A 23,941-nucleotide genomic window follows, 5' to 3' on the forward strand; every position below is an offset into this window, starting at 1 on the left:
AGGGAATTTAATGCTAGGTGCTAGTGTAAGCACTATAAAAGTAGTGCCTTTTCTTACCACTTTACCAACCTACCTGTTTTTTTCCATATCTCTTAGCCCATTTCCTTCTGCTGGAGAGATATGATTTTCAGTAATCAAGCTAGCAAAAGAATCATCTCACTCCTAAAGGAATAGGGCACAGATAACAACTTTTTTCCTGTGGGACTTTACAGCAAGCAAGGTCAGCATTATAGGTTAAATTAGTATGCTGAGCAACCAGGAGATTAAAGAAGAAGGAAAGGTAAAAACTAAGTAAGCTTTATCAGAAAGGTCTATGTAAATACAACCATCAGCACTCACAGAAACGCTGCTCTGAGTCCTCAGTGAAAAGAAACACTACATTTCTTTCCTTTTTTTCTGTATACATGATCTTCTGTGTCAGACTTCCCTTTCTCAGAAAACACACAGTTTCCTCCTCTTACCTCTCTCCCCCCCTCCCCTCTCTGCAGTAATCTGAGTCCAGAGATGCAGGCACAGAAGTGAAGTGAGACCATCTAAATGGCAGCTGCTGTCTTAAACAGAGAGAGCTTCTATGGCTGTTTATTCAGGTATGTTAAAGCGTCTTGCAGAATAAATGTACTGTTCTAGCTTGCACTATTGTGACTAAAATGCCTGAGAAACGTTTTTTTTTTCTCCTTTAAGTGACTAATCCAGGGTAATAAATTGCCACAAGGAACCCAACCACAGTTGCTAATGGGAAGGAAACAATAACCCTTTAAAGATAATTTGCCCTACTTATCTATATATATATATATATCTTAAAGGAAAAAGAAAGGTAAAGTCACTTGGGGGTGCCAAAATGTTAGGCACCCCCAAGTGACTTTAACCGCCTACCTTTTACCCCGGGCTGGTGCCGCTGTCAGGAGAAAACAGCACCAGCCCTGGGTAGCTGCCGGCGCTTCCTCCTTCCGGCTTCGCTGCGCGCGCATGCGCAGTAGAGTGAAAAGCCGAACTTAAACATTTAAGTCGGCTTTTTCGCTCTACTGTGCATGCCCGGCCACCGGCAGTTTAGGAAGCTGAAGGCGGAAGGAGGAAGTGCTGCGCTCCAGGTACCCCGGGCTGGTGCTATTTTCTCCGAACAGGGGCACCAGCCCGGGGTACAAGGTAAGCGGTTAAAGTCACTTGGGGGTGCTTAACATTTTGGCACCCCCAAGTGACTTTGCCTTTCCTTCTCCTTTAAGGTTAAATGTTACTGGGTGTATCCACTCCCATTTTTTTACATCAGGGGTTTGTTATTATGGGTCTATTAAACCATCCAAAAGCTACATTTATACACTATGTAACATGCTATCTGCCTGTACACATATATTTTGGGGGAAATTAGCTATGGTAGGCAGTTAAGCAGAGGATCAGTAACATAGAAACAGGGATGGCACTTCTTTTAGCAAAAAACACGTTTATTTCAGGCCAACTCTTCCCAGCTTAAACATCACAGGAATCAGTTCATCAGCATTACAACAGAACTTGTTCAAAAATTGTCCCCACTCTGGGCTTTCACCTTCCAAGGTAACTTCCACACTCTGGAACCTTTTCAGGGTTTCTCACAGGGACGGGCCAAGCCGACTGGGTTGCCTAGAGCGCCACCTCGCCCCTGCTCGCTTCGGTGCGCATGCACAGTTCTGTCAAGCGCGCATGGAGGGGGGAGGTTATGGGGGTGCGTAGGGTCATTGCCCCCACCGCATAATGACAAGCAGTGGGGGCAATGACAAGGGAGTAGGGACTAGGGGTAGGCAGGAGAGTGTTCTCCCTGGCGTCCCCCAATCGTTGCACCCTAGGCAGCTGCCTCTTCAGCCTACCCCTAGTTCCGGCCCTGGTTTCTCACCATGCCCAGTTTCACACATCCACGGTGACTCTCAAACTCGTGATCACTCAGGCTACTCACTCAGCCCTGCTGTCTCTCCGCTCCTGGGATAACAGCTCACAGCCTCTGGCACACGTTGGCTTCTCACTAAGCCTTGATGTTCTGGCTTCTTATTAACAACAACAAGAGATCCTCTGCACTCACCCATTATCAATATATATAGGACATTAAGACATTCGGTGCATTAAGCTACTAAGAAATGCCCTTCCCTTTAAGCAAAACAGGGATTGTTTGTCCATACATTGCAATACACTTCAAGCTGGCCAACTACGTCAAAGTCATCCCTTCTGACCAGTTCCTACACTGACTTATGCGATTCATTAAGAATTCTACTGCTTCAATATACATTTAGCCAAGGGACTAAGTTTTACCTGTAACTTTCTTGCTTTCAAGGTTAAAACCCCCATATGGTTGCCCTTTTATTGGCTCCACTGGGATCACCTGACTGCAGCTGGGAAGGGTGGGAGCTACAACTTAGAGCTGGCCACTGCTCCTGTATAAGCTATAGCAAAAAAAAGGGAAAGTTGTGCTCAACCACTAACTTATAAACCATTAGGCGGGGGTGCAATGAGGTTGTCACCACAAAATACATAGAAACAACAACAAGAGATCCTCTGCACTCACCCATTATCAATATATATAGGACATTAAGACATTTGGTGCATTTAAGCTACTAAGAAATGCCCTTCTCTTTAAGCAAAGCAGGGATTGTTTGTCCATATATTGCAATATACTTCAAGCTGGCCAACTGCCATAAGTCATCCTGGCTTCTTATTAAGCCTTGCTGACACTTCTCAGATCTCATACACCTGGTCACAGCACCCTTTGCTCCTTGCACTGGCAGGCAGCACCCCCAGCCCCTCTGGGAGTTCCTCACACAGACAGGCAGCCTTCCTGCTCTGTACCCTGCTCTGTACCCGACTTTTCTCTCTGAGTGACCCACATGCAGTGTAATCCCACAACTCTTTTATTGGCTGCTCACCTGCAACCCACATAGGCAGCTCCCTACAGCTGGGCAGCTAAAAATACTAAATGGAGTAGGGAATAGAAGGCCTAGCCTACTCTACCACCATTTACTGGACAGATAGCATAAAGAAACAACATGTTTCCCTTAATTTCTCATCCAGTTTTCTTATGTCATCCTTTTTTAAATAACTTACTGACCAACCATCAGAGAAACACTGATGGGGAGATGGAGGTTAGCAACTGGGGTCACCTAACTATGCCTTACAAAAAACACCCCTCTTGAAATTTTGATTAATGTTGTCCATTAAAGGGGCAGTAAAACCACATTTGCTAAAATTCAACACACTAAATAGTACTTGTTTTGAAATTACATTCTGCGTATTTGAATTTTAAAATTTGCATATTTTCCTATTTCCTTGTCCTTATAAAGCGCTAATTTGAAAGTTGGGCTAATTTTGCGGACCTTGCCCCCTCCTATCCTTTATAAACAGAGCAATGTGTTCACAGTTCCCTATCTACCTTTAAGGGCTGTGGCACACGGAGAGATTTGTTGCGGGTGACTAATCTCCCCGAAATGCCATCCCACCAGCGAGAATGTAGATCACCAGTTGCCTTGAGAGGAAACTCAAAATCGCAGCGCCGCGTGCTAGCACATATAGCTCAATGGCTGAGCAAGCACTTTGACTACACACACTGTTAGCCAAAATGACAAGTACAGTGCCTCTTGGAATAGTTTGATAGGTGCACTGCACATAAATTGACAAACACAGCTGATTGAAATGGAAACACATTGCAGGTTCTTGGCATTAGACACATCACAATCTATCAGCCAGTTTGGTCAAAATTTGGCAGCCATTATCTGCTTGTGTGTACCCACTTCAACGCTCTCTTAATACCGGAGAAGCAGGGAATTTCCCTGGCGCCATTAACCATTTAGAAAACTTTAATGATGCATTGACACCTTTCTCATGTGTATGGTGTGAAGCTATAAAATGTGTAAATTGAAATTCACGCTGTTGGAAATGTTTGTTAACTAAGCAACAGAATAGGAAAAGTACGAAGGGACTTTTTCTCCCTCCTCATCGTTATTGCAACCGCAGGATTTTGAAGCAGATATAAATAGCATCAGAGGAATGCATGCTGGTTTGGGACTGAGGCTGTGTAGTTACTGCTCTCTGTAATTTTAGGGGCTTTGAACTTTCTGCCTGTCATTTGTCTAAACTAAACCAAAAGCTGGAAGTTGTGGGGCCCCTCTGGACAGGAAAGGGTTAGCAGTAGCTTGCACAACACTCATATAGCTTAACAGCTGGTGAACAGGGGCTGTCAGTCACTTTATAAACAGTGTAAAATATATTTTGCATATATTTTGTATATAATGTATATTTTGTTTGTTTTCTAACTCCTTAAGTTGCATAAGTTGTTTTGCCCTTAGTGGGCTGTCCCATAAGAAATCCTTTCCTATTAAGCTGATGCCAAACAGGGCTGATTCTTAGCCTGTGCAAAAATGCCACCTCCGCTGGCATCAGCCTACTACCTTGTCTGCAGTGGCAACTAGACTATTGTGTTGGCTTGGGTGCATGCATGCGCAGCAGATATCAGCTGTAAAATGTAAGCTCTGGCATTTCTTTGCTGATATCCCCCACATGTGCCTGCACCCAGACCAACATAGTGGTTCTGGGAGCAGGCAAGGTAGGAGGTTGGTGGTAGCTAAGGGGCTGATTCTCAACCTGCATTTTTCTGCTTCACACTAAATTGCCTTACTTCCAGTGTAGGACTGGGACCCCAGGGGCCCACCAGAAAACCTTAGACCATGGGCCCATTCTCCAAACTATTTTTCCTCCTTTCCTTACTCAACCACTTTATTCTCCAGGTCTCTTTTATTTACATGCTAGCTTCTATACTTCCATCTATTTCTCCTCTTTGTTTCCATTCAGAAATAGGGAATGACCATGAAGTAGGCCAAATGGTTAGGAGCAGGAGGGCTCCTATTTCTCCTCTGTGTTTCCATTCAGAAATAGGCAATGACCATGATGTAGGCCAAATAGTTAGAAGCAGGAGGGCCCACTGACACTTGGGCCCACCGGGAGTTTTCCTGGTATCCTGGTGGACTTGTCCAACACTGCTTACTTACAAACAAAAGATTGTGCCATTTTACATTATCAGGCAAAGCCAGGCCCTCCTTTATCCTGGGCAGCTGATCAGTAGGGAGTATTATACCCCCTAGGTCTCTACTGTACAATAATTTCTTCTCTCAAATTGCCACTTCCTGAAGGGCAGACTGTCAGTAATGGAAACATTTCAAGGGCTTCTGTCATTCATCAATGCATGGCCACCAGCAAACAACAGGCCATGTGACATAAGTGGCCCTACTCACTACCATGAGGCTAGCATCATTACCATGTCATTCAGGCACGTGATGTCATCAAACCCAGATGCTGTTGTGATTGCAACATGTTTATTATTATAGCAGTTATATGTTAGATATGATATTGTTTATTTTTTTAGTGCAACAGATTAGATACTAATTTGTGATTACTAATCTGTTTTTTGCTGGAAACAGGATTCTGTGGCAATTGCTACGTACTCTTGGCCTTCATGATAGAAGGACAGATTACAAAGAGTGATGATAAATGGAACATTTTCTAATTAGACCAGTGTTGTTAGTGGAGTACCGCAGGGGTCTGTCCTTGGTCCTTTAAGCAATACATAACTTGAGTAAGGATGGGCTTGTCTATGCCCTTCCAGTTATGCACAGTCTTCTAAATTCTAAACACAGCCGCTTCATGTAGGGGTAGTTTATTGTGACTGCAGTACAAAATAGCAATTGTTTTTAAGTGTGGATCATGCTACAAGCACCAATTATATATATTCTCTATAAGCACTAATATTATATTTAGAAACTGGGCCTTCACCAATCTACATCAGAGACTGGCTACTGCTTCATACATTTTTGCCAAAGTATGGTACCAACACCTTGTTATTTGTAAAACTAGTTATAAAGGCTAAAAACTGTTCACTGGCAGTCATTCAACTCAGTTTATTTGCTGATTTAAGTAATATGCATACTAGAACACATGAAAAAAGATGATTTCTCTTAATGAAAATAATAATGGAAAAAGTTAAAACTAACTCAGGAGCACTGGTAAAATTTCTGTTTGCTAGAATGACAATACAATATACAGTACATATGTATAAAATAATGACAATCATGTTATTTGGCCCTCTAAAGAGCCAGCATTCCTAGTCAACAAAATAGCTTGTAATATTGCTGAAACGCAACACTGCTCAGAAAGTTCCCCTGCAATGAACAATGGCATTACACTTTTTTATTTTCCACTTTGAAATATGTACAGTAATGTTGTCTCAGTAGAGCAAACAATTGGGCAAAGATTATTAAAGCCTTGTGCTTCATGAGATTGGAATAAAGCCCTCTTCGTATAATTACATTCTACTGTGATTAAAGCCCAATTCAGTTCTTCTATTTAAAATTATCTCCTTTCTTTACTCTGCCAAAATGAAATTTACGGCATGCCCCTCTGGAACCTTTCCCCACCCCCCATACCAGCTAACAAAACCATTAGCCAGTGAAGCTCGACTGATCACAAAGCATTCTGGGAGGGCTTGCCTTTGGCAGCAAACATCTAGCTCAACAGTTAATGCTCAGAATTATTGGCAGGAAGGCAGCTTGTAAATATAGCCTTAGTAGGCTCGAAATGGTTTCACAGGGGCTGCCGAATGGTGTGTGGAGGATTTATAGGTTTTATTTTCTGTAGAGGAGCATTGGCTGCACACCCACTAACCAACACAAACTCACCTCATTGTCGCACAATATGCACAATTTATGCACAAGCCCAGAGCTCTCTGCACATTTTCACCTGACAGAGAGAGGGGTTTGGATCTTTGTAATCCACAAATGTGTTTGTTACACAGTATAATAATATGTTATATGTACTTTAACATAAGATACGATTTTCTAGATGGGTGCCTCTCAGGTCTGGGACCCAGGACCCTCTATGTTCCACTCTAAAACCAGCCTTTATCTTTAAAAAAAAATACAAAAACATGTATTTCTTTCCTCTTAAAGGGAAAGAAACTTTTGGTATGGTTCAGGCAGCTTTATTCTAAGACACTTTGCAGTTTTCATTCTTTTTTTGTTTTTATTGAAAGGTAACAATACAGAAGAATATAGTACTGAAAGAGACACATGGATAATAAATCTGCTTAATTACAACAATCAGAATATTGTGTATTGTATGGATGCTTCTTGAATAAGAAAAGGGTGAAGTAGTGGAGAAGTGGGAATAGAGTATGAAATGGAAGAAAGAAGAAAAAAGTTAGGAAGGGGGCAGAGGAAAAAGGAGGCGGGAGAGTCTTTATTCTGTATTTGTACTTTTTTAATTATTATTTGACCCTTTTTTGTACACAGGTATAGGACCCATTATCCACAATGCTCGGGACCAAGGGTATTCCAGATAAGTGATCTTTCTGTAATTTGGATCTCCATACCTTAAGTTTACTAAAAATCAATAAAACATTAATTAAACCCAATTGGATTGTTTTTCTTCCAATAAGGATAACTTATATCTTAGGGATCAAATACAAGGTTCTGTTTTATTATTACAGAGAAAAAGAGAATCAGTAATAAAAATGTGAATTATTTGATTAAAATGGGAGTTTATGGGAGACAAGCTTTCTGTAATTTAGAGCTTTCTGCATAACAGGTTTCTGGATAACAGATCCCATACCCATTCCTTTTTGGTTGATACGGTTCTCTCCTTAAAGAAAAATGATGCTTCAGATCACTTGGGAGGTAACCACACACTCTATAGGGATGTACACCGGTCTGGATGACTTTTTTAAATAATAGGAGTGCCAGCTAGGAGGTATGTAATCAGGTGCAATGGTTGGTGCCAGGTTTCCTTCTCCTTAACTGCATCACCCATGCATGGGGAAGAAAATGTTATTCTTACAAAATTTCCAATATACAAAACTGAAAATTATGAAAGAGCAAATTAAATCAGAAATGAGGAATCAGTTGTTGGAGGCTGACAAATGACATAGCTGCACTTCAGAGCTGAAAATATACCTTACCTGTATATCATTTGTGCCATCTAATGGCTATATAAAATGTCTTATTCTTGCAGTATACAAATACTATGTTCTTATTCTGGTATAAGACAATTAAACTGCAGAAAAATGGGGTGTCAGATTTTTTTTTTTTTTTGTTCTTTAAAAACTTTAAAAGCACCCACTGATTTTGGCTGCAGTGTGGGAACACTTGCTGTCAAGTTGTGTGACAAGAACTGAATGGAGAGTGTGCTGGAATTGTAAATAAATTGTTCTAAATTCAATGGCAGTAAGTGTGGACCTTTGGTTTATTCAAAGCTAAGTTGGAACTACACAGAGATGCTTGGCCTAAAGTCCCAAGGGGGGGGTACATTACACTACTTTACACACACATGTTGTGCAATATCTATTGAAGCAATACCCACTGAAACTTGTTTGTGTATGTACAACCCCTCCTTGAGGTGGATGTTCACTCACCCAGTTTCTCAGGCTCTCCCTGACTTGGGAACCTAAATCCCAGATGCCTAAAAGGAATGCATGACATATAAAACGGTTATGCTAGAAACAACCCTTAACTCTGTAATAAAACAAAGTCTACAAAACACTGGGCATGAGAGGAGCAGCAGCATAGTAAACTATGTCTTCTACTCATTAGTGTCTAGGAAAAGAGATCTTAGAAGTAATCATCTTCTTATGTTTGATATTTAGTGACTGATACACCGCTTATAGTAGTGGCATCCTCCATTATCTCTTTCAGCAATGTGTAGTTCTAGGTGCTAAATCCTATACCTTGAGCTTACAATTAACCATATTGCTGTAATTTGTCCAGCCATTTTTGTGGCCTGATTTTACAACATTGGACCAAATGGGAAAACATTTAACCATAATGGCAGCAGACCCTGCCACTGCTAGGGGTCCTATAAATGTAGAGGTCACAGTGGAGCCCTAAATTATGAGCCATTCCCATAAACATTTGCAAACCATGTTATCTACTGAAGTGTAGGGGCATAAAATGACTTTACTGTAGCTTTAGTTATACAACTGCTTTTCATGTAGGTTGTGATTCTACACAAGTCTGAGACTATTAATAATTGTAACCAATAATTGTTATTATTTCCACTTATCACTTAAAAAATAGCAAAGGATAAAAAGTTATAATGAGCAAATTAACGGAAATGAGGATGAGGACACCTGCAAACATTAAATAGTTTCAGATGTGTGCAGCATGGACCGGTGGCACTGGGATTTATGGGGCATCATAAACATTAGCCACAGTTACCTCCAGGCCACTTTCATCCCCCTCTGTGAGTCCAGTGTTTCCCAGAAAACCCTTGCCACACACTTCACTCTAAGAAGCATAAACATTTGCTTTTCCATCTAAACAAGAAAATATTTGAAGCAGAGCCCACAAGTGATATACAATATCCTTAGATAAACACCCGCAGTGGAAAAGCAAGTGGAATTTTGCAAATGGATTAGCTGCTCTGTATATAGGAAACCTTTCCAAATCCCAGCATTAAAACTAGCTGCTAAAGCATAGCAATGCTAATAGAACACGATCTACAGACTGCAGGCTGGGGAGGGGAGCTTGAGGAAAGATTTGTTTTTATTAGATAAATGGACTTACGTTAATGTATACCACATTTAGATTATTTTTTAAGGAAAGCTAACAAAAAGAAAATGAATTTGAAAAAATTGCAAGAATTTTGTTGAATATGTGTCAGGGGCATTCCTGGCATAAATACAAAAACATAATTACTCAGTTAAGAAAATGTTTTTGGTTTTTTTAAAGAATGCTTTGTGGTTAAAGGTCCCCTTCAAGCTAAGGACCCTAGACAAATACTTTCTCTGCCCTACCCTAAACCCCAGGCAAACACTTTCTCTGCCCCACCATAAACTATGACCCTAAAGAACCTCAAGCCAAAATGATTGGATTCTATGTGTGCTACATTGTAGCACATCACTGAATTCAGATGACATTTTCCTATCTATGTGGGTGCCAACCACCAGTGTAATGACTATACTTCCAAAAACTGATGGAGCCTTAGCTGCTCTTTTTACAGAGCCTAACTGCATTGTGCTTCTGCACAAGCCAGCTAGGCAACCCCCCTTTTTGTGTATCCTGTACTTTAGCTAGATGAAACCACTGATTAAACCTCAGTCGTTGGACCTGTCCAGGCTTTCTGCTCCACCAGCATTATGTACACTCCCCAAAAATAATGCTACATTGTGCCCCCATTAGGGGTTTTTAAATCCAGCCAGACACACAGTTTAGCACAGCCTTTATTATTAGCAAATAAAACACACAGCAGGCCAAAAGCAGAAGAGCTATTTTAATGTTTCTTTATAAATTCTGGAGCTGCTGGTCTGGAGCTATAGAATTTTCTTACCTAGCATTCATTATCAGTGCATATAGATATGAGCCTTCCTTGTAAATACAAAACAGAAAGGCCTTGACTTGACATTTTTATGTATCAGTGACATAAAGGAACAAATGAGCTGTTGCTATTTCTCCTTAAAGATGCTGGCATAGCTTCACTAAAACAGAGCTCATAACCTAAGGGTTGGCTCAGCTTACGGCCTGAAAGGCTTCGTCTCTTATGCAAGTCTGGCCCCTGCTGGACTCAATAGAACATTGCAAAAAATAACAAAACATGATAAATAGCGTGAGGCATTGAAACAACAAGTTAAATCAATGTGATGACTTTGCATATAGTTATAAAGCCATTCATCCAGCTTTACAGGATGCCCCCCTATCCCAAGCCCTAGAAATACAACATGTTCATCAAGGGAAAGGAAGGAAGGAAAATAAGTAAAAAAAAAAAAAAACAATGATTGTGTTGTTTGAAATACCATGCATAAAATTGCTTTGAAAAAGCAGAGAGCAGCCAGCCAAGATGTGTTCCTGCCTCTCTGGCCTGTGTGGTTAAAATGGATTTGCCTGGGTAAGAAATATTTAAGAGAAAGGGAGACTGAACAAAGATTCATTGATTTATGGCATTTACAATAAATTTGCTTTGTGTTCACTTTGTTCTGAACCTCTTGCCATTGCTCCTTACAGGAAATGGAACATTTATTTGATCTTATTTGGACTTGTGTGCGTCCTGGGGTGAGGATGTAAAGTGTTCTTCTTGTGCTTATCGCTTAACTCTCCCCCAACCAATGGCAGGAGCCAATTATGGAGTAAAGTAAGAGGAAAAATAGAGGATGATCTGCCTTTTTTGTTATGGAATATTGCACTTGCTAGAAATGCTCTGAATAAAATTACAAATCAGGTATACCATGTATAGTGCTATCTCCAATTACATGAGTTAGCTATAGGCGAGCAGCACAGTGCTCTTCATACTGAAGAACTTATCTGGCCTGCCCTGTTTTTTTTTTTTGTATTCAAATCTTTATTGAGTGACAAACATAAGTCATCCTATACAGATTATTCTCTAGATGGACGTTTGACACATTTCAAGTTACACAATCAATCATTCAAGTCTATTCTTCGAGATCTGCATACAAAAGAACATTCAAAATTAACAAGGTAAGTAACTTTGGTGCTATGAAATGATTTCTATATTTATACTATCTTTTCATTATTGTTGACCCGTCTTATTTGGTAAATGGATATTTTACAATTTGTTATGTAAGTTTAAGTAGGAGACCCATGGTTGCCAGGTTTCTATGAACTTTTGTGGTGAAGGTGACAGGGAGGATGTGATTTCCTCCATGAGGTAAATTTCGTTTACATTTGATAGCCATTCCTCTAAGGTGGGAGGGTTATCATTCCTCCATTTTCTAGGAATCAGAGTTTTGTGGCTAGTATCAGTTGTAGTAATAGGCTTTTTTTAAATATCTTTTCAGGTTTATCAGGTTTATCTTATGCTTTTAAAGCATTCAAGTTAGCTGGGACAGCAGAAACTTTCATCAGGTACAAGGAAGCAAATAAAGCATGCAAAAAAGCTATCAGGCAAGCTAAAATAGAGATGGAAAGGGATATTGCAGCTAGGAGTAAAAAGAAACCAAAATTATTTTTTAATTATGTGAATAGTAAAAAAATGAAGCAAGAAGGGGTGGGAACTTTATTATCACGGGGGGGTACATTGGTTGATGAGAACGGGGAAAAAGCAGAAATTTTGAACTCTTATTTTTCATCTGTCTATACATCTGAGGAGCCACCTAATGAAGGCTTCCCTTTTAATATGCCCAGTTCTAGTAATTTAGCTACTGACGCATGGGTCACTCGGGAGGAAATTCAAAAGAGACTTGAACATGTAAAGGTAAACAAAGGTCCAGGGCCGGATGGGATTCATCCCAGGGTATTAAATGAGCTGAGCGCTGTGATTGCCAAACCTCTTCACTTAATTTTTCAGGATTCGTTGAGGTTTGGCATGGTGCCGAGAGACTGGCGAATTGCTAATGTGGTGCCATTATTTAAAAAGGGATCTCGTTCTCAGCCTGAAAACTATAGGCCTGTTAGTCTGACATCAGTAGTAGGAAAGCTTCTGGAAGGGGTAATAAGGGATAGGATAGTTGAATACATTGCAGTTCACAATACTATTAGTTTGTGCCAGCATGGTTTTATGCGTAACAGATCTTGCCAGACTAATTTAGTTGCCTTTTATGAGGACGTGAGCAGGAACCTTGATGCTGGAATGGCAGTTGATGTCATCTACTTAGATTTTGCTAAAGCGTTTGATACAGTACCTCACAGAAGGTTAATGATCAAATTGAGGAATATTGGCCTAGAACATAATATTTGTAATTGGATAGAGAACTGGCTGAAGGATAGAGTACAAAGAGTGGTGGTAAATGGAACATTTTCTAATTGGACCAGTGTGGTTAGTGGAGTACCGCAGGGGTCAGTCCTTGGTCCTTTGCTTTTTAACTTGTTTATTAATGACCTGGAGGTGGGCATAGAGAGTACTGTTTCTATTTTTGCTGATGACACTAAACTGTGCAAAACTATAAGTTCCATGCAGGATGCTGCCGCTTTGCAGAGCGATTTGACAAAATTGGAAAACTGGGCAGCAAACTGGAAAATGAGGTTCAATGTTGACAAGTGCAAAGTTATGCACTTTGGTAGAAATAATATAAACGCGAACTATCTACTGAATGGTAGTGTTTTGGGGGCATCCTTAATGGAGAAGGATCTAGGGGTTTTTGTAGATCACAAGTTGTCTAATGCCAGGCAGTGTCATTGTGTGGCTACTAAAGCAAATAAAGTGCTGTCTTGTATAAAAAAGGGCATTGACTCAAGGGATGAGAACATATTTTTGCCTCTTTATAGGTCTCTGGTAAGGCCTCACCTTGAGTATGCAGTGCAGTTTTGGGCTCCAGTCCTTAAGAAGGATATTAATGAGCTGGAGAGAGTGCAGAGACGTGCAACTAAACTGGTTAAGGGGATGGAAGATTTAAACTATGAGGTGAGACTGTCGAGGTTGAGGTTGTTTTCTCTGGAAAAGAGGCGCTTGCGAGGGGACATGATTACTCTGTACAAGTACATTAGAGGGGATTATAGGCAGATGGGGGATGTTCTTTTTTCCCATAAAAACAATTAACGCACCAGAGGTCACCCCTATAGATTAGAGGAACGGAGCTTCCATTTGAAGCAGCGTAGGTGGTTTTTCACGGTGAGGGCAGTAAGGTTGGGGAATGCCCTTCCTAGTGATGTGGTAATGGCAGATTCTGTTAATGCCTTTAAGAGGGGCCTGGATGAGTATCCAAGGCTATTGTGATACTAATATCTACAGTTAGTATTACTGGTTGTATATATAGTTTATGTATGTGAGTGTATAGATTGGTTAGTGTAGGTTGTGTGCTGGGTTTACTCGGATGGGTTGAACTTGATGGACAATGGTCTTTTTTCAACCCTATGTAGCTATGTAACTATGTAAAATACTTGCAAAAAAAGCTTTAGCTCCTAGTTGTTGCTCTGTGCTGCAACCAAATACAATTGTAGAAATCCAAAAAATAGGAAAAAAGCTTCAGCAGGTTTACTGCAAAACATTTATTGTGGGTAGTGTTTTGCAGTAAACCTGCTGAAGCTTTTTTTCCTATTTTTTGGATTTTTGCAGTGCAGAGGCCTGTGGCTATTTGTACAGTGCCCTAAATACAGTCTTCTTTATGAGCCCTATATGTTTTCCTTGAGTGGTCTGTTCTGTCATGGCCTCATTGGCTGAATGCTGTACTCCTGAAGTTTTGCTTATACTGATCACCTTTGTAGAAGTGTACCTAAAAAGAAACCATGTGCACCTCTGCATATGTGTGTGCCATGGATACCTAGTTCTGCTCATTACAATAAGGCAGAAGAAAATAAGTTTCCATATTGAGTCCCTGCTTCTCTGTTACTTGCTGCGTTGTCAGTGCTCTTCTTGGCACAAGCCTTGAAAGGCATTGATGACATCAGGAAGAGAAAGTTGTTTTGACTTGTAGAAATATTTGCAAGGTAGCTAGAGAATTAATTGGCAGATTCCTGCAATACGCCTGGGGGTATATATTTAACATTTTGCAAAGAATAATTAACTGTAATCATTTGACGACTCTCCTGCTACCTTTGCTCTTGATATGCACAGATAAAAGAAGATTCTTTTAAATATCAGTCTGCAATCTTTTAAAATAATACAGTTCTTCATGTTGTAGTGACCCCCAACCATAAAATGATTCCTAAGACCATCGCAAATATGTGTATTCCGATGGTCTTAGGCAACCCCTGTGAAAGGGTCCCCAAAGGGGTCCTGACCCACAGGTTGAGAAGTAGGCCTCACACGATTGTGATGAACCAGGCACACGTTATTAAACAGCTGCTTACAGGGAAGCAGGTTCCAGACCAAGGCACTGGTTGCTGACTCAAGGATGATAATTGCACAAAACAAAATATTTTTCTTCTGCTTCTCACACACAGCGTTTCTCACCAAAGCCTCCAGGACCCCTCTCTCCTTACAGCAGTGATCTCCAACCAGTGGCTCACGAGCAACATGTTGCTCCCCAACCCCTTGGATGTTGCTCTCAGTGGCCTTAAAGCAGGGACTTATTTTTAAATTCCTGGCTTAAATGCAATCTTTATTTGCTTTAAAACCATGAAAACCATCAAAGCCTTCTGTATGGTATTTGTTCAGATAAGGGCTACCTATAGCCAATCACAGCCCATATTTTGCACCCCCTGGAATCTTTTTTATGCTTGTGTTGCTCTCCAATTCTTTTATATTTGAATGTGGCTCACAAGTAAAAAAGGTTGGGGACCCCTGCCTTACAGTGTCCAAGCTTCACCAATAGATTCTCTTCTAACATACACCTAATTGCTTAAACCCCATACCCCCCATAAAATATTCTGGAAAGGTCTTGTTCCCCCAAAGTACTTTTAATTTTATGCCATTTAGATTAAAGGGAGACTTTGAGATTTAAGTAAGACCTGTATTGGCTAAAATGGGCTGGATAATAAAGTTTCTTTCTTAAAGAGGGTTCTAGTTTATATAAGACCATAGAAAGGCAGATGCTTAAATATTCCGATAGCTTGCCCCATGAGCCCCTGATGTAAGCTATACACATTTACAATTCTATGTAGCAATCAGTAGTTTTTCAGGTGTCCCAAGAAGAGCCCCTATGAGCACATTTGTCTCCAACTTGTCAGACCGATATGCTCCAACACTGATTTGTTTTTACCCAATACAGAATTTTGGACTGGTAATATATTCATGTTTTTTGTGTACCAAATCTTTAGGCCAACCCTGCTCTGAAAAGAATGAATGCAATAAGAATTTTTTTTTAAAAGATTTAATAGTTATTATTACAGGAGTCTGTCTAATGTGTTGGGTGGTTTAATCATAATGGCAAGAAGTGCAACAGATTCCCAGGATAGCAATAAAGGTCAGTCTGGCTGTAATTTGGTGCTATATGGTGGTCATATTAAACACTTACAATATTCACTGGGGTAGATTTTGCCATTGTAAACAGCTTGCAATTTACTGCTGGAGGACGGTCAAAACAGCAAGACAAAGTACACTAGATATTCCTTATATTTTGAGGTGTTTGCACCTGGTTTAGTAATCCAAAGCAATTAATCAAATGTTTGCTTTCAAACAGGCAATTTATAAATGCTATGTGATTTATGATTGGTTGTTATGTGTTACTAGACCTTATCTCTTATTACATTATTTTACCCCCTAAACTTTTATTTGTTTATTAGGTGCACTATAATAACAGGTGCAAAGTGTGCACCGTGTCTACTAACCCATAGTAGTCAGACATTTGCTTACAAACAGCAGACTGCTAACTGGTTGCTATAGGTGACTAGAACACAAGCAAACTTTGCACCTGGTATTATATTAACCCTATGGATATATTAACTCTTAAATGCATGGTAGTGATATTCTGTTTCTTGCATATGAATGAAATACATTTTTGCTCATATTTAATCCTTTTTTATTAAGACAGAAGTATAAACTAATTTACACAGAATATTTAACACATATTAAAAAAAAGTAAAAAACCAAACATTTTTTCAAGTGTATGCTCCAGATCTAAATGTGTATTCTCCAGTTATCAGTGAAAAGTATTATCAGATGGGTGGAGCAATGTGAAACTGCAAACATTTCCTTACAGTGCAAACTGAAGTATCAAAACATCTCGACCCTGGGGCCTGGTTCCCACAAACATGCTCCCCTACACCATTACCACTCCCTTTATCTTGTGCTCTGATCAGCCCCTCTCTCTCTTGCTTCCTTTCACTCCCTGACTCATCTCTGATTTTGTCTGCTAAAAAGTCTTAGTTACTGATTTGCAGTTTCACACTATAAAGTCTTGTGCTGTTTTTCCTTCCTTTACTCCTTTAAACTTAAAGCTTTAAGCCCACATTTATACACTCTAGGGCTCATATACATCCACAAGCGCAATGGGCAACATGTGCTTTTCTCCCCAGTCAGTTGCACCTAAAACCACTTTCATTAAAGGTACTTGCGTCAAAATGTGCTTTTCGCTTTTGATGCAATGGTCAGGAGGTGGTGGTAGCTCCAGGGTTTCCTTCCGTCAATAGGTGCAGCAGCTCCTGATTTAAAATGGAAGGCAGGAAGGACTGAGCAGCGCCAAGCACAAATATGCAGAAGTGCAATGAGTGGCTTTGGACCCATTAATGAATGGTGCTGTTCCCTGCACAAACTACATCCATATGTACACAACCTCTGCTGCAGCTGTGGTTATAAATGAGCCCTTCTTTCTTCCTGTTGTTTAAGGTGGGGTAAACTTATTGCATATCTTTCATTTGTACTATAGAAAAATGCCAATATTTGAAATGAACTGTTTATGCACTGCTTTCAAAAACAGGCCCTTTTTCTGCACACGCACACACACACTCACAGTCAGACAGATTCATGTATTGAAGACCCCAACTATTCCGCCTCCCATCTCTCATTACAGGTGGCAGTAGTACCACTTTAGTGCGTATTAACTGTTCCAAGAAGAGTGTCTATGCTTTCCAAATGTCCTGCATTGACATTTGACAATAATACGGAGGAATAAGGTCACACTTAGACAATCTGCAAGACAAAAGAACAAGGGAAATTTATAATTAGGACTTGGTGACTTGCTTCATTAACTTGGACCTCAGTAAAGTCTTAATAGCAGATTGTTCTAGTGATCAGGCAGGAAGCTGTTGAGAGTTGTATTATCTCCATCACTCTCCTCTACACTGGCAGCAAATGTTTTCATCTTCTTTGGCTTCACTTTACTTTGTTGGTCACTTTCCGGAAGGAGAGAGGTGATGCAGGTCATCTCTGTGAAGTGTGACTGCCGCATCTTGTAGCGGCTCTTAACTCTGGAAAGCTTAGCAGCAAGCGCAATAGTAGAAATGAGAAAGATTGTGCATAGGACAGCTAAAATCAAGATAGCCAACATGCATTGCCTCATGAGGGAATGTACAGGAGGGGACTGCTCTGCAAATGTTGTTATGAATGTTACAACCATTGTTTTAGAAGATGAAGTGGAATCATCTGGTTTCTGTTTGGTGGTGTTATTGGGTTCCCTGGGATGATTTGTTGATGTCACTATAGATTCAGAGGGTGATTTTGTAGAAAACTGTGAAGGGGGACTAAATGTTTTATATTCATTCACATGACCTGTTGCGCTCTCTGATTGGTTAGTCGAATAAATCGTTTGAATAGTTTCTGTGTGATCAGAGATAGTAGTTTCCTCAAATCCTTTATTGGTGCCAGAAGTTACATCTGGAGAGGCTGTGGAACTGAGGAATGAAATATGATCCAGAGAATCTGTAGACTGGTGAATGAGCGGTGTTGGAGTTGATTCTTGGTCAGGTGAAATGCTATTAGTTTCACTTTCATCTAGACTTGATTCTGAGTGGGTCACAGATATGGGTGCTTCAGTGGATTTCTCTAATAGTGACATTGTTTTGCTGGTTGCAATAATAGCATCAGATGTATTTGAAATCAGTGTGCTGTTGTCCTCCTGCACAGCATCTGCAGATTTATTAGCATCTTCCCTTTTCTTACGTAATAAGCTAGAATATTGCAGTTCCATTTTGCCCTCATGTGCCCCCTTTGACGGGTCTTGCAAGATTTCATCATTTAGCAAAGCCAAATGTCCATTGTTCTGAGCTGGAAGTTTATAGGCAATAGAAAGAGGAACAACAATGCTCAATTTCAAGATGGTGGCCCATGGGAAAAGCATCTTACCTGTAACATCAAAACCAAGAAACACTTAAATAAGGCTGTTGTATATAAATTCATTTTTTGCACATTTTCACATAAAAATAGTGACCTTTGATACTGTAGATCAGCGGTGTTCAGATGAAAACATTACTGTATCAGGTATTCAGTCATAATTTCAAGAAAATCTAGGAAAGCTCTGGTTCAGGAACATCTGCTGCAGGTTGCACTGTTGCTCTATCTAATGTATATCATGCGATTGGAAGGCAATGTAGCAGCTTTCTCCATATGATGGATGGGCTTTGTGGCTATAAATGAATGAACTCAAGAGAGCAAAATAAAGGAAAGAAAAGAACACAGCAATAGAAAACAAAGCAATGGAACACAATGGAAACCAGGTGAGGAAAGGAAGGGGTAGAAGAGCATGAAATAAAGACAAAGTGGATAGAGCAGAATGGTGCTTTGATAAGCAAAGACTACAGCACTTTTGCAGCATTTGTCAAAGAAACTGAATCCTGAGCTCTTCTTTGGAATACTGTAATTAACTAAGCCATTATCTTATATTTTCAGCCATGTTATAGAATTAAATAGGATAAAGGCTGTTTAGTAAACAGTTCAGATGTGTTTATGGGCTCTCTCTCTCTCTCTCTCTCTCTCTCTCTCTCTCTCTCTCTCTCTCTCTCTCTCTCTCTCTCTATATATATATATATATATATGTATATATATATATATATATATATATACACATAAATACATTTATTGAAATTGTGATTTAATCAGTCCTTTAATAATGTTTTTTCTACACTACAGTACCCCCATAAGCAGATGGAACTGCTGTCTCTACTGTTGCAACACTTGTTAAGATCAAGTCTGGACCAGGATTTATAAAAGGCCCTGTCCCCTAACCAGCCCAATAAATAGTGACTGTCTATGGCAATTTACAGCAGCCCCTCTGCATTTGCCAGAACCACAGATTGCCAGTCTGGGCCTGGTTGAGTCGAACACTACACAACTGCACAGATACCAATGGGATGTATAGCAAGTGTGCATTGACTACATCTGAGCAATACAGCAATCCTCATATGTGATAGAGGTGATATTGCACAGGCCTACATAACAAAAAAGGTATGATGCTGTTGTGGTAAGAAACTTTAACCAAGTAAACATCTTTATCAAACTGAATGGTCTTTAGAAATACTGAAACAGGATGTTACATACGGCTTATATTCTTGTCAACCTTGAACATTCTGCCAATACTAACATTATTCCCCCATAAATTATGGGGCTGCTGTATTTTTGGGGAGCTGTAAGCAGACAAACCATTAAGGCGGGTGTGCCAAACCCAGTGTATATCAGTCACTGCATTGTTAGGACTTTGTGGTGCTATCATGAGCAAATTAACTTAGTTACATTAAACTGACAATGCACAGTTCTATTTAAGTGAATGTGTCTGTTAGATAATCAAATTACCATGAAAAACCAAGGCTTGTGATCTAATCAAACATTTTCAGAGAAATGGTCTGTTCTTTTGACTTGTCTCCAGGTAAATATCTAGCAGTTGGCGACAATCTACCTAATGTATAACTGATTACACTGGATTAAAAGGGATATTTCCGAAATGAGCTATGTGGAACATATTGTCATTGTGAAACCCCTTGCAGTAAAGTCAGATCTCACGTTCAGGAAGTCTTGCATGCTTTCAAACATTTCTAAATGCTTATGAAATCTCTGCACAAATCTTTAGAACGTTAAGTTTCGTATCTCCTTTGTTGCAATTTTTTGGTTCAGAGAAAAGCTGAATACAAAATTATCATCTTGTTTGAGACAAAAGCCCAATAAAGATGTAGGGAGGTGGTAAGGGACCAGTCCAACACTGGGTCACTCACCCCAAACGCTAGCCCTGTACTCTCAGTGTTACAAAATGTTTTGCATGTAGATTTGCATGTGTCTGTATTTATATAAACAACTTACATTTACAGTGCAACACATCATTTCTAACACACATCTTTTATGGGTTTGTCTTCAATGTTCCCCATAGCTATTACTTTTTTGTAACTTAAAGAGGGGGGTTCACCATTAAATACATTTTTGTATGATGTAGACATTGCTATTCACAATTGGTCTTCATTTTTTCATGGTTTTTCAGTTCAGTTTTTTAGCTTTTTTGCAGCTTTTCAGTCTAGTATTTCAGCAACTATCTGGTTGTTAGGGCCTTATTTACCATAGCAACCAGGCAGTGGTTTGAAAGAAAAATGATATTGTGAATAGGAGAGGAGCCACATAGGAAGATAAATAATAAAAAATAAAAATAACAATAAAATTGTTGCCTAAGAGAGCAATAGTTTTTGGCTGCTGGGGTCAGTGGCCCCCATTTGAAAGCAGGAAAGACTCAGAAGATAAAGGCAAATAATTCAAAAACATATTTAAAAAAATATAAATAGTGATAACCAATAGCAAATTTGCTAGGAATCTGGTATTTTATAACATACTTAACGGCGAACCACCCTTTTAATAATATATGTGAATAAAATCATAGATTTCACAATCCCATGATATCTTGTGATGCAATCTCCTGGCACAGCTTGTCAGATATACTACAATTTGATACTTCATAGTGTAAAATAAAATCAGATGCTGCCTTGTTTTTATATGTGGACTTGCAACATCCATTGTATATTGAGGAGTCTAAAAAAGCTTCCTGCTGCCTCCGCTTCCAAAAGTCATGTCAGCTTGGATGGCAGATCTCCTGTGTAGCTTAGAAGAAGATTTCCAAAGACATGTGTGACTACAACCATTTTGTACAGCATGATTAGTGATCCTCAGGCGTCTGAGAAAAATTTCTTTTGTATTTAAGCCATAAGCCAACTTCTCCTTGGTATTGCTGTGCCAACATACGGGGAGTACTACTTGCCCCTTAGGTACAATAGCAGAAGTTGCAACACTAACTAGAACATTCTGTGCAGTCGTAGTGAGCATGGGATCACTTGACTGTACTGGCAGTTGCAGAGATTAACATTCATTTAACTGTTTAGGAGCTCTAAAAGAATGCCTAATTCAGGCTTTCTTGTAGTTCAACTGGCTCTCACGATGCTTCAGTTGAACAAAGTAATACTTTGTTTATGGAAAGATAGATGCCTAAAGAATATCTTTTTATCTGTCTGCCTACCTATTTATTTAGCAAATGTTACAAAAAAAGTGTTTCTCTAATACTAAATAGCAAATTTAGCATGTTTCCCACCATAAAGCAAATAAAGTGCTGTCTTGTATAAAAAAGGGCATTGACTCAAGGGATGAGAACATAATTTTGCCCCTTTATAGGTCCCTGGTAAGGCCTCACCTTGAGTATGCAGTGCAGTTTTGGGCTCCAGTCCTTAAGAAGGATATTAATGAGCTGGAGAGAGTGCAGAGACGTGCAACTAAACTGGTTAAGGGGATGGAAGATTTAAACTATGAGGTTAGACTGTCGAGGTTGGGGTTGTTTTCTCTGGAAAAGAGGCGCTTGCGAGGGGACATGATTACTCTGTACAAGTACATTAGAGGGGATTATAGGCAGTTGGGGGATGTTCTTTTTTCCCATAAAAACAATCAACGCACCAGAGGTCACCCCTTTAGATTAGAGGAACGGAGCTTCCATTTGAAGCAGCGTAGGTGGTTTTTCACGGTGAGGGCAGTGAGGTTATGGAATGCCCTTCCTAGTGATGTGGTAATGGCAGATTCTGTTAATGCCTTTAAGAGGGGCCTGGATGAGTTCTTGATCAATCAGAATATCCAAGGCTATTGTGATACTAATATCTACAGTTAGTACTAGTGGTTGTATTTATAGTTTATGTATGTGAGTATAGATTGGTAGGTGTGGGTTAGGTGTGCTGGGTTTACTTGGATGGGTTGAACTTGATGGACACAGGTCTTTTTTCAACCCTATGTAACTATGTAACTATGTAACTATGTAACTATGTAACATTCTGCCATTTATGTACATAACTTGATATTATCCTATTGTGATCACCATTGTTTATAACATCCACTCTCACTTACCCTGCAAATCTTTGAATACAGCAAAATAGGTTCTCGATGTTCAGATCAGCATCCAAAGTGCTCAGGTTGATGGAGTCCTTCCCTGCACTGGGACATGCCAGAGCTTCAGAGTTGTATACACAGTATACCTGCACAGGAAATATAGAGGAGGGTGTGGAAAGTTTAATAAATAAGGAAGGATACTGCCCTAGGCTGTGGTTTCTAGAGAGGCGGGGAAGCAGAAGAGATGTGAGTGTGTTAAAAGCGAACGGCTGATAAACAATGACAAGGGAGGGAAAGAGCAAATAAGAGATGGAAGGAGAAGGGTGAAGGGAATAAAAGAAACAGTGTGGACTCATGGACAAGAGGGAGTAATACCAGGCAGAACTATTCCACTAAGTCCTACGGTAGGGAAATGGTCATTCCAGAGGCAGACCCTATGTGGCTTGCTGGGAGCCAAGCATGCAGACATGACTGCACATGCTCAAAAGCTTCAGTTTGTTGGGCAGCTGGTGAGTGATTAGCACTGAAACCATCCTTATGCTCTTACGTGGGGAAATAAAACTTTAGAAATGGTTCAAAAAATGTATTGCTATTTAATTGATTTTAACGTTGTTCCATTATCCATCCCTTTCGTTTTTTTTGCAAAGCAAAAAACAACCTTATTTCATATAACAATCCTGCTTAGCCCTGCCTGATAGGATAGAAATATATATATATATGACATATGAACGTGCTAAAAAGTAGCTCCTTATCAAGGGCCACCGCCACTACTAACTTATCACATGTTTTTGGGTTTTTTTTCTTTTTAAAGAGTGAAGGAAAATAGTGAGGAAATATAATTAAAATGTTGTCAGGTCCAGTAAATCACAGTAACCACATATTTACCAGTTCACTGTCTCAGCTTAAACATACTAGTTGGAGACATTTATAAGCACCGGGCAAATTTGCACCTGGGAAGTAACCCATAGCAACCAATCAGTGATTAGTTTTTTTTTGCAAGAAGAACAATAAAATGAAACATCTGATTGGTTGCCATGGGTAACTACCTAAGTGCAAATTTGCCCAGTTTATATGAATGACCCCCACTGTGCCTGTACTTCAGTCATTGCCCCTAAATACCCTGTGCTTCAAGGCTAGAAATGACTAGATTAGTTGGTGGGGTCATACACAAAGTCCACTATTTACTGTCTCTGAGATTTCTGTGGGCTTTTTCATAGCAAGTCAGTAGCATTGTAGATTAGGATGAAAAAAAGCACACATGCAGCAAATCTAACCTATTTTGTCCAAAGTAAACCTAACTGCTGGTTGATCCAGAGGAAGAAGAATAAAATGCACCACCCAAGCCCTT

At 39.8% G+C, this 23,941-nt stretch overlaps 1 protein-coding gene across 1 annotated transcript; it reads right to left on the reverse strand.

Moving 5' to 3' along the window:
- Positions 1 to 16,325: 16,325 nt before the first annotated feature.
- On the reverse strand, positions 16,326 to 23,072 carry selplg (selectin P ligand). The gene is made up of 3 exons (XM_002932059.5): positions 22,969 to 23,072; positions 22,612 to 22,739; positions 16,326 to 18,603 (listed from the first exon to the last, which is right to left on the reverse strand). Exon 3 carries the CDS (start codon positions 18,596 to 18,598, stop codon positions 17,546 to 17,548), a length of 1,053 nt encoding a protein of 350 aa, XP_002932105.2. The 5' UTR covers positions 18,599 to 18,603; positions 22,612 to 22,739; positions 22,969 to 23,072; the 3' UTR covers positions 16,326 to 17,545.
- Positions 23,073 to 23,941: the final 869 nt, after the last annotated feature.

Source organism: Xenopus tropicalis, chromosome 1 (assembly GCF_000004195.4).
Source record: "Xenopus tropicalis strain Nigerian chromosome 1, UCB_Xtro_10.0, whole genome shotgun sequence".
Classification (NCBI taxonomy): domain Eukaryota; kingdom Metazoa; phylum Chordata; class Amphibia; order Anura; family Pipidae; genus Xenopus; species Xenopus tropicalis.

Bases quoted from the DNA above. Each gene is read 5' to 3' on its own strand.
- selplg (XM_002932059.5), bottom strand. From the start codon at position 18,598: ATGCTTTTCCCATGGGCCACCATCTTGAAATTGAGCATTGTTGTTCCT.